Source organism: Rhinatrema bivittatum, chromosome 1, assembly GCF_901001135.1.
Source record: "Rhinatrema bivittatum chromosome 1, aRhiBiv1.1, whole genome shotgun sequence".
Classification (NCBI taxonomy): domain Eukaryota; kingdom Metazoa; phylum Chordata; class Amphibia; order Gymnophiona; family Rhinatrematidae; genus Rhinatrema; species Rhinatrema bivittatum.
In genome coordinates this window covers 196,596,026-196,611,006 of record NC_042615.1, presented here as the reverse complement: position 1 = coordinate 196,611,006, position 14,981 = coordinate 196,596,026, and the positions used below count along the sequence as shown (strand labels likewise).

The 14,981-nt window shown below is 42.3% G+C and overlaps 1 protein-coding gene across 6 annotated transcripts in view; it reads right to left on the bottom strand.

Moving 5' to 3' along the window:
- Window positions 1-14,981, bottom strand: part of PROM1 (prominin 1) — a 342,522-nt gene that overhangs the window by 144,518 nt on the left and 183,023 nt on the right. For all 6 annotated transcript variants that reach the window (XM_029590622.1, XM_029590614.1, XM_029590641.1 and 3 more), the window contains 2 exons: window positions 10,446-10,520; window positions 332-395 (listed from right to left, as the gene is read on the bottom strand). In XM_029590622.1, coding sequence (XP_029446482.1) covers window positions 332-395; window positions 10,446-10,520 — 139 coding nt within the window. The remainder of the gene's footprint in view (window positions 1-331; window positions 396-10,445; window positions 10,521-14,981) is intronic.

Here is a 14,981-nt window from a genome sequence, read left to right as displayed (position 1 = left end):
ATAAGGTTTGCGAATAACTGCATGGAATGGCAGTTACTACCATAAGAAGCTTGCTGGGCAGACGAAATGGTCCATTTTGTCCTTTTCTGCTGTCATTACTGTTAATATGTTACTATGTAATAACTAGATGATAATTTGTGGATCAGTGGACTATAAATTATTTAAATAATTACATTAATTCTTCCCAGTAATGAGTTCAAATTTAATACATGGATTCTTAACATTAAAAGAAAGTTGCTGCTTATACAGGATTCAAATACGTTTTTCATTTAAAAGTTGAACATTTTCTGATATTATATACTTGACAGAAAATTTTGATATGAAATCTTACCTGATTTAATATTTTTAGTCTGATTTTGCACTAATTCTGGAGTATCATTAAGTGCAGCATAACCCTAAAACAACAAATATAAAAATCTCTATAAATAGCAAGTTGGTGAAAGTGAGTTTGTTTATGGAGTTTATTTAACTGTTCAAATATGGTCAAGAAATTTAGGAGGTGATTTTCCAAGGGACTCAGCTAAAGCAATCTGCTTTCAAAAACATATAACAGTTTAGGTTTGAACTCATCATTGATAAGTGGGTCAAGACTTACAGTAAAAACAATACAAACAGAATTTGACAATTGAGATTTTAAGGTCCATTTAAATTCAGGCTGTAGTACCTCCAGCTTTATCTTTACTTCCTCATAAATAAGGACATAGAAGAAGGCATGATTATCCCATGCTTCCTTGCATTGAGATTCAGATTTTGCTCCACCATCTTCTTTGACAGGTTGCTTCATTTATCTATTTTTATTTATTTATTTATTTTATTGGTTTTATATACCATCATTCGGCAATGCCATCACAACGGTTAACAGAATAGTTACCCTCTCTGAAGAAATAGTTCCTTTTGTTGCTGTTCAGTGCACCAACTGAAGCCTCAAATTGCGAGCCCTTGCTCTGTAACTACTTTCCTACTAAAAAAAAATACTTTTTATTTGTGCTATATTTATACCTGTGAGATATTAGAATGTCTCTATTATAGCCTTCCTTTCTCTTTCTTCTTTCTTCTATAGTTTGTAATTCAAGTCTCATTTCAAAGGGCTAATGGCACAGGCCCTGAACCACTATGGTACCCTTCTCTGGACTTACTCTACATTAGTGCATATCCCTTTGTTGATATGATTTCCAGAACTGGACACAATACTCCAGACGAGGTTTTACCAATGATTTGTATAGAGGAATTATTGCTTCCTTTTTAATTCTGGATTATCTTTTTCCTGTGGCTCCTGCCTCTGCCTTGTTCTACTGTTTTGTGACCACAAAATCAACAGATATGATCAATCACCAAAAGATCTCTTTCCTGTTTTGCATTTATCAGCTCTCTCTTGGAGTTTGCAAACTATGTACATTGTACACACTTTCTGTAACTGCCAATCTCTTGACTATTTCTCAAGCTGTTCCAGATCAAACGTTATCTATTCTATTTCATCCAGAGAGTGACTACCTTGTTGCAGATCTTAGTATCTAAAAAATGATAAATCTTTCCTTCAAGCCTCTCCACACTATCATGTATGAAAATATTGAACAGAATTAGACCCAAAGAGTGATTCTGAAGGCATACCAGTGGTAAGTCTCCTTCCTTGTGCAAAAATGAGAATTTCAGGTGCTATCTCTGGCTGCCACTGGACTTCCAGCTCATGTCTGCTTAGCTCTCTGGCTACAATCACTTCTTTACATATTTGTGGCCCTATTTACTCAGCATTTTTGCCATAGATTCAAAATGTGAGAAAACCCCTACGAAATAGGTTCCTTGGTTACTTGCCCATTTACTGGCTTTCTGAATATTGATCTCATAATAGTAAGCACTGAACATTGTATTTATGCATTAGCTTGTTCTCAAAACTACTTGCTTCAGGAAAACTTTTCTAGTCAATGAAATGAGTCCATTCATATTCACCTACTGAATCCCTTCTTGTCAAGTTTATATACTGAATGCTGCATAATCCGTCTTGTGTTCAAAAATCCTGTGTGTACAGATGCTATTTGCATTAATTGTGTCTTCTGTTTCCATGAACTCAAAAGCAGAAATAATCACTGCTCTTTAGTTCACAAAGACTAATAATGCCATTCCTTATGTCCTACATTTTTACAAATATTGCCCAACCCCACCCAGCTGCACCCCTGGTTATCCTCTACCTGCTACTCTTTTCCTTTCCCTCCCTTCTGTTTAGATCGTAAAGAACAACAAGGAAGCTTTGTTGGCATAAGCACCTGGCCACAGCTTTTATTTATAATTCAAATCTTTCACAGTAATAAACAATTTGGAGTTTCATCTGGGTCTTTTGTTGCTAAATTCAGCATAATGTTGGTAGCTACACCCCAAAAGTAGGAGCTGGCATTTCTTCTGTTGAAAAGAATGGAATACATTAATGTTTGCATGATAATTTGATTGTAAAGGATGCCTAGACCTTACTACTAGAATGTATGCTTTCCTATTCTTAAAAAGGGGAATCTTCTAGAATTAGGATGTTCAGAAGGTGGCCATCCCCCAAAGGGTGGCTCAGATTCAAAAGGTTATAAAAAGAGACACTCCATGGAGTTCATCAACTAGGGAGCTTAGGAAAAGCAGCAGAGAGTTTGTGCTCTCCCAGAGCTCGTTCCTTTTCCTTTGGGAGAGTGTGTGTCTCCCATCTGCTTGCGTGTCAGAGCTGATCCTTCTACCCCCAGGACTCGGTATTGGGAACTTGTCTGGGAGGCAGTTTTCACCAAACATTTCTGAATAGGGAGAAGATGATTCCTTAGAAATAGAAGGCCATGTGAGAGTAGGGGCAGATTGGCCTATTGGGGGATCGGGCTTCCCCCGGTGGGCCAGACTAGTGGATCATGTGGCCTCCTCTGCTCTGGGACATTGAGGGCACCGGGCTGAAGAAATGAAGAGACCAGGCCAGCGGGGCCAAATAGAAAAGAAGATGGCCGCTGCCATTCGCCACTGCCGGAGAAATGAAGATGGCCGCTGCCAGCCGCTCCTGGAGAAATGAAGACTGGCGCAGTCAGCTGCCGATGGAGAGCAGGCTGGTGGGGCCGAAGAAAACAAGATCGGCGCAGCCCGAGACTAGGCCGAAGAAAAGAAGATGGCCACTGCCAGCCGCCACCGGAGAAATAAAGACCGGTGCAGCCAGCCACTGACGGAGACAAGCTGTTCAGCTGGGGGGCCTTTGTGTGTATGTGTATGTGAGAAAGGAATGGTGCTTCTCTGTGTGTGTGTATGTGAGAAAGGAATGGTGCTTCTGTGTGTGTGTGTGTATGTGTGGTGTGTATGTGAGAAAGGAATGGTGCTTCTGTGTGTGAGACAGGGAAGGTGCTTCGTGTATGTGAGATAGGGAGGGTGCTTCTGTGTGTGTGCATATGTGAGAAAGAAATAGTGATTCTGTGTGTGTGTGTGTGTGTATGTGTGGTGTGTATGTGAGAAAGGAATGGTGCTTCTGTGTGTGTGTATGTGGTGTGTATGTGAGAAAGGAATGGTGCTTCTGTGTGTGTATGTGGTGTGTATGTGAGAAAGGAATAGTGCTTCTGTGTGTGAGACAGGGAAGGTGCTTCATGTATGTGAGACACGGAGGGTGCTTCTGTATGTGTGTGTGGTGTATATGTGAGTCAGGGAGGGTGCTTGTGTGTGTCAATGTGTGTGTGCGAGAGAGAGATGGAGCATGTTTTTTTTTTTGGCTGGCTTGTGGCTGTGAGAGGACATGTGTGTGATTGAGCTTGTTTGCAAGTGAGATAGAACATGTGTGTGATTGAGAGCTTGTGTGTAAGTGAAATAGAGAGAGCCTGTGTGTGATTGAAAGCCTGTGTGTAAGTAAGAGAGAGTGAGAGAATTGTGTGATTAGAGAGACTGGCCAGAGAGGTGACGTGTGTATGTGTGAGAAAGACTGATCAGGGAGATGACTGGTGTGAGAGAGAGAGAGAGACTGGTTGAGGAGATGATGGGTGTGTGAGAGACAGAAACTGGTCCTGAGGGTGTGTCTGGTGTGTGTGTGTGAGAGACAGAAGAGACTGGTTGTGGTCCCTAAGGAAGAGGATTGTGAGCAGCTACTGCTGCTTCTGGTTTGGTCTGCAATGGAAAGGAGTAGGAGAACTGCTGGAGAGGGTAAGTAAAGGTGGCTTTTTAAGTTCATTTTTCTTGATTGACTAACATTTTAATTATTGGGTAGTATGTGATGTGTCTGCTGTTTGAAATATTTTATTGGTGTTTGGTAAAGCTTTCAAAATTTGCATGCGTCTTTAATTATTGGATATTCTATTCATCAGCTGTTTTGAAATTATTTTATTAGTATTATTTACTATTATGATTAATGATTTATATATCTTGATTTTATTGATTGTTTCATGAGGAATGGTGAAATTTTTGTTTTTCCATTGTTGCACTGTATAGAGTCTGGCATGATGCGTTTTATAGTTCAATTGTTATCTGCACATTTCTATTTATACTTTATGTGGCTTTATTCTGTATTTGGTAAGGGTTTGTGTTTTGCATGCAAAGACCAAGATGAAGCATTCTTTTAATATGTGTTTTTTCTGTAGGGATCTGTATTAGCTTTAGCTTGGCCTGTTCTGTTTTCCTGATAGGAGGTGTATTGATATTTTAGATTCTGGTGTAATATTTGTGGTATTCTTTTTCATAGGTAGGGTTGTTATTCTTTGAGTGTTGGCAGATAGTACTGTGTTGATATGGGAGGACCATGCTGAAATATATCACAATAGGTATGATGCCATATGAATTCTAAGATGCAAAGTTTTCTTGTTGGCATCACAACAGTGCATGAAATTATCACAATAACATATATATTAATTTTACCTCAGAATGTCACTTTTCATGTAAAATATGTGTTAAATGCATAATTTAAAATTGTGTATGGGGAGGTGGGGGTAGGCTGTAAAGTTTGCCTAGGGTGCCTAATACCCTTGCACCAGCCCTATGCACAGCAGCAATGCTCCACCCCACCCAGGCATAGTTCATCATGTTTCAGGTCCTAGCATGCATGTTAGACTCCTTGGTCCGTGTTTCAAGATGGGTCGGGTGGACAGTATGCCCCAGTTGACAGTCGCGCCGCATGCTGAGCCTCATCTTGTCTTGGCTCCTTGTCTTTCCCTTATTAACACCACAGTGACCTGACTACCTCCGCTCTGTCAGCCTGTGTTGCCCCTATCAAAACCACAGCTACCTGACTACCTCAGCTCTGCCAGTCTGTCTAGCCCCTATCAAAACCACAGAGACCAGACTACCTCTGCTCTGCCAGCCTGTCTTGCCCCTATCAACTTTCTGCCACTCTGCCTTGCTGCCATACACCAGATGACTCACAACTCCTTGTGGTGTTCTTGCCACTATCATGATTCCTCAGTATGTTGGTGCTAGTCTTTCTGCTTGCTATGTTCCCCCTTCATTGAGCTGTAGGATATTGATGCCACTTTTCTTGCCACTTTGCCTGTCATGCTGCCTTCGAGGGTTCATGCATCTGTTATCGGTGCTCTCTTTTGAAGCTGTGGTGTGTTTTTGATACTCTCGCTGCTGCTTTGTACCTCTGTTAAAGCACTCTTGCCACTCCTGGTACCCCTTTGCCCCTTTAAAGTGCCTTAGGCTATTCATGCCACTTTGGTGCCACTTTGCCACAGTCTAAGTAACTTGGAGCTCTTTTCTCATTCTGATGATTGCTCCCCCGAAGTTTTATCAGAATTGATAAGAAAACCCCAATTCTGCAGCCAAAAATAGGATGCAAATACTTCCCCCATTGACTTTAATGGGAAAGCAGAAAACGAATAAAACAAATCAAATTAATTGGTTTTTTCCCCATGAAATGAATGCAACGAATTTGGGTTCTGGTGACACGAATAAGAATCAAAACAAATTGTTTCCTTCTGCACATCCCTACTAAGCATTGCCACGTTGAGCAATAAGCATGACTTCCCCCACTGGAGCTGTAAACATAACCTCCATGCATTTCCGGCCCCAGTCATCCTGGGGAGGAGAAGACCCAACTTGAAAATTAAACAGGGGATAGTCTGTAAGCTAGTGCCCAATAGAGATGTGAATCGGAACCGGAATCTGATCGGTTCCGGTTCCGATCCAAATCTTAAAATTTTTATCGCCCAGCCTGATTTGAGTTCTGATTATCGGCTGCGCCCGATCCAATAATCAAAACACCCTCCCGAACCCCCAAAAAAGGTTTCAAAATTACCTGGTGGTCCAGCGGGAGCGCGGGGAGCGATCAACGGCTCTCAGGCCATCGGCTGCGTTAATAAAAATGGCGTCGATGGCCCTTTGCCCTTACCCTGTGACAGGGCAAAGGTAGCGCCGGCGCCATTTTGAATATTGGCAATACAGCCTGAGTGCAGGAGATCGTTCCCGGACCCCCGCTGGACCCCCAGGGACTTTTGGCCAGCTTGGGGGGGCCTCCTGACCCCCACAAGACTTGCCAAAAGTCCAGCGGGGGTCAGGGAGCGACCTCCTGCACTCAGGTCATATTGCCAGTATTCAAAATGGCGCCGGCGCTACCTTTGCCCTCACTATGTCATAGGGGCCCTAGCTTGATGGATTCTATAACAGGGTACCATCAAGCTTGGATAAGAGAACATGGTACAAAATTTCATCTTTTTGAGACTTTCCTCACGCCAAATGATGCCAAATCTTCACCAAGGTGTACTGTGCTGGTCGTACGTCTCACTCTATATGCGAAACTGGCCCCTAAACCCTATACCACCACTAACACCTCACCTTGATCTATCAAGTGGCCCTCCTATAGAGAAATACTTAACTAGTATGAGGGCCTTGTCAATGGTCCCTCTCTCCCTCTGAATTGCATTATGGCCAAATCACACAGCTTAATGCTATGGAAAAAGGTGTAGTTATTTCCATGTGATATGGCCCCTAATTCCTCCCCACCCCAAAAATTTGCAGTACAGTGTTTTTTGCATGCGAAAATGCCATAATGCATGACCACCATAATTGCTGCAATTATTAGCAAGGAGACATGCTCAGCATAATGGAGGATTTGAGAATCAAGCATAAATCCTATTCAGCCTGCTCTGTATTTTTTTTTTAAGAAGGCAGACTTACCTGGGGTCGAAAAAGCAAGAAGACATATTAGCGAGTGGGCTGCAAAAGAGATTGAGCCTGCACTTGCTCAGTCCCTTATTCCTGCTGCTGGTTGCACCTTAACCACCCCAACCTCCATCTGTCCAGACCCTGCCAACTCCTTTCCACAGGTCCCTTGTGCCAGCTCAACTTTCACTGATCCCATGCAAGATTCCCCTGGGTTGGAGGTTGGGCTGCTATATTGCTTCCAACCATGAGAAGCCAGGCCATGCTGTGGCAGGCAAGTGGTGTTCTCATTTGCATGGGATGCCACAATTTCAGGGACTTTCTTAATTCAACACTTTGGATCAAAACTGTATGGATTTTGGCTGGATTCATCTTACCCTTATTCACTATTGTGGTTCAGAAGAAGCTTTCCCTACCTTTGTGTTATTGTTTGTAATCATTTTCAGGAAACAGACAACATTGAGTTGCTTGCTGAGATTTTTCTTCATAAGTATAAAAGATATTGCTGCTACTCAATGCTAAATAATGGGTGCCGGTATAGGTGACAAACACAGGGCTATTCTATTGATTGATTGACCACAGTATGATGCCTGTGGATGTAGTAGGGGAAACACCTTGTGTTGCGCCAGAGGTGGACCCTTGGGCCGAGGTGGGGTTGGCGCAGCCCATAAGTAGGGACCTTTGGGCTCTCACTGTCGGCAGGCAGAATGGACTAAGGTACAGAGGCCGGCTGGCGCTTCACTAATACCAGCCCTCGTTACCCGCGGGTTGAGCCTTTGGGTGCCGGGGCTGGCTGGACTTAGGTGGGCCTCCGAACGACATAGAGGATGAAGACACCAGGGAGTTCAGCCCTGAGGCAGCAACAATGGAATAAAGGAGTCTACACTGGATGAGGCGGAGTCCCGGAGACTCGGGCGCCAGTAGGAGCACAGTTGGAGAGGAAGCACCCGAGCAAGAGCAAGCCGAAGCCTGAGAAGGCTGAGTCCAAGATGTAATCTGAAGAGGCGTAGTCGTACAATGCAGAGGTCATGGCTCGGAAAGAATCAGAGGCATGGTCAGACAATGCGGAGGTTGTGTCTTGGAGAGTATCAGAGGCGTAGTCGGACAATGCAAAGGTTGTGGCTTGGAGAGAATCAGAGACGTAGTCAGACAATGCGGGGGTCGTGGCTTGGAGAGAATGGGAGACGTAGTCAGACAATGCGGGAGTTGTGGCTTGGAGATAATCAGAGGCATAGTCGGACAATGCAGAGGTCGATCCTGGAATCAACAAAGGCAAGGCAGGAGCTCAGGAACACGGAAGAGCCGAAGGCAACAAGCAGCAAGGAGACCTGTTGCGAAGGTAATCAGCAAACACTGGGCCCGGCCTTATATTCCGGGCCCCATGACCTCACTGCAAGAAGGGCCGGCAGCCTCAGCGTGCTGCGGGCCCTTTAAATAATCTAGAAAGACGTGCATGCATGCCTCCACATTGCAATGGACCAGAGCCTGTCCCTGGGGCGGTGAAGGGTAAGGAGGACCAGTCACAGGTACCATGGCCGGCCGACGTAACACCTTGTGGATATGATGGTGAGTAGGAATAAGTTTGATCTAACTAAAATCTGTACAATTTGATCCAAAATGATGAAATGGAAAATCTACAATCTCTGTAAAAAAAAAAAATAAAGGAAAAATGGATTGCATATTAGACAGTGAACGAGGTAACAAGTAATCACATGAAACTAATTACATCTGCCTTTGAGCTCCATGGAAACAGAGGACCTGATCAATGCAAGCAGCGTCCACAAGGGAATATTTTACAACACATTTTTGTGTAGTGTTCTCTGACATAGAAAGTAATTTTTGTGAATCAGTTAGTCAAAAACATAATTTACAGCAATTTTAAAAATCTAAAAATTAAATATTATTTTTAACCTTCCTGCATTATGTTTTCTCTTCTCTTCATCTCAGTTATGTCTCATCTAAAAAGTTAACTATTTAAACCACTGAAAATTAAACAGCTAGCCATTCAAATGATATATACCTAGAAGATTCACCTACAGTTGCAGAGGGAGGTAGGTAGGAGAATACCCCCCACAATATGCCCACCCCTTCCCTGACATGCCACTTGCTCTCCAGGCTAACCAATAGCAGCCCAGTCTGCCACAACATGAAGTGCCATGAAGCATGCCAGGGAAGGGGAACCTAGAATTAAGCTGTAGGTTAACTTGAGAAGGTCTCTGGATCACACCAGTAAATATTAACATTCAAATACTTAAATTGTAAGATTTTTCTTAGTGTTTAATTATTTAAATGGTTAATAATTTACATCTCTAGTCTTTCCATCCCTTTATTCTTAAAAATAGTGAGGTCCATATTCAGAAGCATTTAGACAGAAAACTCAAAAAATATAGCTAGCTATATTTTAGCTGGCAAGTAAGTTAGCTGGCTAGAATTTAGCCAGCTAAGGCCTAGATTCATCATTCATCGCTGAATGATGAATTCAGCGAAAACAGGGGGTGGGAGGGTGAAGGGGGGGGGGGCAGGTCTGCGAAAGCCTGCAGTCTTCGCACCAAATAGCGCCACTGTGAAAGGTGGTGCTATTCGGCGTGCTACTGCCGACGATAACATTGGTAACGTTTTTGCCGGCAGCGAAGACACCGCTGACTTCTCCCTCCCCCTGCCCCGACTCCTCCCCTCCCTGACTCCTCCCCTCCCCCTAATTAGCATTATATCGATATGGCCTTATCGCGGGCATTAGGGCCCTAACATACGCGATAAAGCTTTAGTGAATGACTCTATAAGTTAGGGGCATTCTGGGGACATAACTGAGAGGAGATGAGTTAGCCAGCTAGGGTATCTTGCTAGCTCCGACATTCAAAGTTAGTTGCAATGAAGTATGGTTGGGTTAAAGAGCTGTCCTAAAGTTAGTCAGCTAAAGTTAGCCGGCTAACTTTAAGATAGCTGGATGTATTTAGTAGTGTGGCTACACTATTGACTATACCTCCAAAGTTAGCCAGATAAGTTTATCTGGCTAAGGACCAGATTCATTTTTCTCCCACTTTGTGTCTATTGTAAAAACCCTTAGTGAATCAGGTACTAACTTTGCTGTCTGAAATGGACCTCCCTGACCTTTTTTTCATTCTGTTTCCTGTCTTCTCTCTCTTTCTTGATGTCTATGGGAGCGCTTTCCATAAATAAATAAAATTTTGTAGGAGAGCTGAGACCTCAGTTAGAAATTCTCCTACAGAATTTCAGTTGAACCTCCCATGGATTGGGCCCTCGATGCATGCATCTTTAGGAATGGACACTGTGATGACAATAGATGACTTTCACTAATGAACTGCACCCAAAAAAAACCCCCTATAAGGCCATTTTAAATAATTTACCTTTTGAACCAGATTAGTGAGGTCTGTTTTGAGTACATCATTTACATTGGCAAGCTGGGGGCTCACATCAGGCAACTAGGGAGAGAAAAAGGCATGTTAATATTGAAAACCCAATACTGTATTTCAAGATGAGAGTAAATCTTTGACATACTGCTCTTGGGATCGTCAGTTTTGGTTCTGCTGAATTATGTATTGTACATGATGCAAGTTTCAGGTACAATTCTACATAAAGGCCATGAAAACAGTCACTCATGCTAACTTATGCCAACATCTGTCAACCAAGATGGAATACTGCAAATACTGATGCTAGTGAAAAACCAAGATCAAAGTACAGTATTTGCAAGTTTCTATAGCTTTGTGTGTACAGTCACTGCAAGGTCACTCTCCTGTTTTACCAAAACAATTACAGACATCTCTTTGTAAAGCCACAATAGTTTTGGACTGGAAAGTTACAGTGACTCTGTCTGGAATGCTTGCAACATGACCCATGAGTGACAGGGATGACATCTCCCATGGCTGCCAGAGACACTGTTTTTTGGTTATAACCGATTTACCCAGAAACCGACTTTTGTTGCTGACATCATCCATAGCGTAATACGGCACATTTTCCTGTGCTTCCCCTGCAATTGAGGTCATCTTTCCTAGCCCCCCCTGCTCTTGGGAGAACAGAATGATGACAAAAAGGAGGAAAGATTGTGGGCACATTCCCTTTGCTGCATGGGACCTGTCCCTCAGCCCCTGAAGAGAAATGTGCTTCTGCCATTGGAAACAGGACTGTGAGAGCGGAGCAGAAACCTAGGACACATTGTCTTCCTACGCTGTTGCCTCAAACAAACAGTTAAGTACTTTTTTTTTTTTTAATTGCTGCTGCCGCAGAGAGAGCAGAGGAGGAGGTGAGAAGGAGATGGAAGAAGCATGTTGTTGGTTTTTTTTTTTTTTTAACTGTTTTTGCAGATGCAAACCAAGAACAAAGCAGAAAACCAGCTTATGTTGTCTCCCTAGCTGATAAAATTGCATGTTTAAGTAGGACCAGAGAAAGCCTCTTGCTGTCTGTCCCTTTGGTCCTCCTCCTGCCTCCTTCATTGAAGAAATAGACACGCAATAAGTTTTTTTTGCCACTGCCTCTGCCCACACTTGCAATGCCTTTCCTATTTTTATTGCTGGAGGGATTAAAAACAAGGGTACACTGTAATTGCATTTTTTTTTTAAGACCTGAGAAAGCTGTCTGCCCTTCTGCAGCCCCTCCTTCCCCAAAGGCAAATAAGGAGCACCTTGTTAGAACAGTCAATAATGAAAGTCCATGTTTTTTTTTATTTTAAGTTGTTAGTGCAAAAGTTGTGGGAGAGACCAGCTGACAAAAACAAAATAAAAACCCCAATATAGATTTTTTTTTCTAGACCTTATCCAGAGAGGAGAGAGAAATCCGGACAGGAGGGGAAAAGGAGGCAATCACTTCCACTGTTGTTCCTGATTTCCCACTCCAAGTACAGCAGAACTCAAAACCCATTGGTGTTATAAGTTACTATGAAAATGGTAATTTTGCAAAATGCTTTGTGACATGTAAAGCCTTTCTGACATAAAACATTTGCACTTCACAGAGACAAATCTTTTCTGTTGACAAACATTTGCACTTGTCACATTCAAAACTTTCTTTCTGTGTCTAACAAAAATGTATGCCTAGGGCTTACAAAAGTCTGGATGCATATGCACTGGGCTTGAATGCTGAAGAATTAAAAGGGAAAATAAAATGCTTGCATGCAAGTACCACAAGGTAACCATATACACCATGCCACAAAAAAAAAATAGACTAGAATAGTGTAGGATAAACACCAGTGACCCTAAACAGGATGTGCATCATGAACCTTTGAGGCCTACTCCTATGCACACAGGCTGAGTAAAAGGTGCAGGCCTAAAGCAATATAGACATGGAGTTTGTAGCTTTGTGATTCTGAAAACTTTATAAGAAACTGTTTTTCACACAGAGGAGAAAAGACTTTGCTTGTTTCTTCATATCAGAGGGTTGACATCATCTCCCATTGGAAAGTAGAACCTTGATCCAGAAATAAGAACATATCCTTTATAAAACTTTGTATCCAGCCTGAGACCAGCTATGAAGTGGGTATTGTTCGAAGATCTGTTTTTGCTAATGGACTCTAAGGAGGGTATGAGAATATTCTTATGCATTGGGACCTAGATGACATCATTTGAATCACGTGTCTATAGGAGGTGACAATATCCAATCTGGATCAACATTTAACCCTTATGGAATTGAATATTCAAGAAAGACTCTGAGTTACCCAGACAGACTTTGACACCTGACATTCTTTGAATGGACATTATCCTGGGGACACTATCTGAAAGAGCCTTTTCTAAGGGCTTTTCCCCTTGACTTTCCTCACAGACTATCCAAAAGCTGGGTTTGAGAGCCTTGCTGCCAGAACTGCCTGTGTAGGTTGCTATGACTGTGACTTTTAAGCTAAAACTGAGTTCATACTCAGCACAGTTGTTCAGTGAATGTAACTGTTTGCCAAATATTCCCTTGAAGAACTTTTGGCCAATTAGTGAATCTTATTCTTTTTCTGCCATCATATCTCACTGAGATGTCTGTGAGAACTTTTTGAGTTTTATCTATCATTCATCAAAAGGGGCTTCACTGGATTAACCCTTGGTATCAAGATAGTTTCATTCTACAGGAGTGACCCTGGTCTTGTGCAGTACCTTGAAGGGTGAGAACACTGGCTTAATTACTTTTCAGCTGGGCTAATCTACAGGCTGATTCAGGGGTAATAGCGCGTCAAAAACCGCTATCCAACCCCCCCCCCCCCCCCGAACCTAATAGTGCCTGCAACATGCAAATGCATGTTGATGGCCCTATTAGGTATTCCCGCGCGATACAGTAAGTAAAATGTGCAGCCAAGCCACACATTTTACTTTAAGAAATTGGCGCCTACCCAAAGGTAGGCGCTAATTTCTGCGGGCACAGGGGACGTGCACAGAAAAGTAGTAAAAACTGATTTTCTGTGCACCCTCCGACTTAATATCATGACGATATTAAGTCGGAGGCCACAAAAGTTAAAAAAAGTAAAAAATAATTAAAAAAAAAAATTTAAAATGGGCCCGTGGCTTGCGGGTTGAAAACCAGATGCTCAATTTTGCTGGCATCCAGGTTCCGAACCCGTGGCTGTCAGCGGGTTTGAGAACCGACGCCAGCAAAATTGAGTGTCGGTTGTCAAACTCGCTGACAGCCGCCACTCCTGTCCGCGGACTCTAATTTAAATAAATTAATTTACTGTTTCGCCCGCTCTCCCGTGATTTTTACTGTATCGGCCCGCTTGTTTGGCAATTGTGTAATTCTTAAATGCAAAGTTGAGTTTAGAGGAGTTTAAAGGAGATAGAGTGGCTTTTAAACTAGAACAAAGGGGAAAGCTGACAGTTGCTCAGCAGTGCATGGTTCAGAGGGAGGTATCTTCAAAGGAGGGCTGTCTGCCCTTCTGCAGCCCCTCCTTCCCCAAAGGCAAATAAGGAGCACCTTGTTAGAACAGTCAATAATGAAAGTCCATGTTTTTTTTTATTTTAAGTTGTTAGTGCAAAAGTTGTGGGAGAGACCAGCTGACAAAAACAAAATAATGATGCATTAGAATTAGGGAATTTCTAATGATGCATTAGAATTAGGGAATTTCAACAGTGAGGTTCCAATAATAAGAAAAGTAGTCCAAGTGCCTGTAATTAAAAACTCACCTGAGCTAAAAGATTCCAATTTATCCCTATCAATTAAAAAGCAGAATGAAAATACAATCAAAAAACACACTTTGAAATGTTTGTATGCTAATGTCAGAAGTCTAAGCAGTAAGATGGGAGAATTAGAATGCATAGCAGTGAATGATGACATAGACTTAATTGGTATCTCAGAGACATGGTGGAAGGAGGATAACCAATGGGACAGTGCTATACTGGGGTAAGAATTATATCGCAATTTCAGAGAGGATCATCTGGGAGGTATAACAAAGATTAAAAGAAAAAGAGATGAAGAGATGGTTATAACATATTAATTTACAAGGTTTTAGTACAGTCTGGAATTTCCCTATTCCCTGCAGATGGCCCACTTGGAACACTTTTTCGTAAGAGAGCACCATCAGCTATAACTATTCCAAAAGCTGCACAGCTTTACAATAAATACCTTCCTGAGATGTTTGAAGTGGACCTTCAGCACTTAGCCAGATAAAGTTATCAGGCTAACTTAGCTGAGATATTCAGTGGTGCAGTTGCGTCACTGAATATGCTTGGCTATTTAATAAATATATCTGGCTAACTTTAGACCAACTGAATAGCAGGTCTAATTTATTTGGCTGACTTAGCCAAATAAGGCTGAATATCAGCTCTTATCTGGCTAAGGTCTAGATTTAGCACATTGTTATAAATATCGTGGAAATAGCGCCCATGATAAAAAAGGGGGCATGGTCAGGCTAATTTTCCTGATACTGCATCGGTATTTTCTGAAATGTATGATACATTTATCATACTGTATGCTATTTTCAC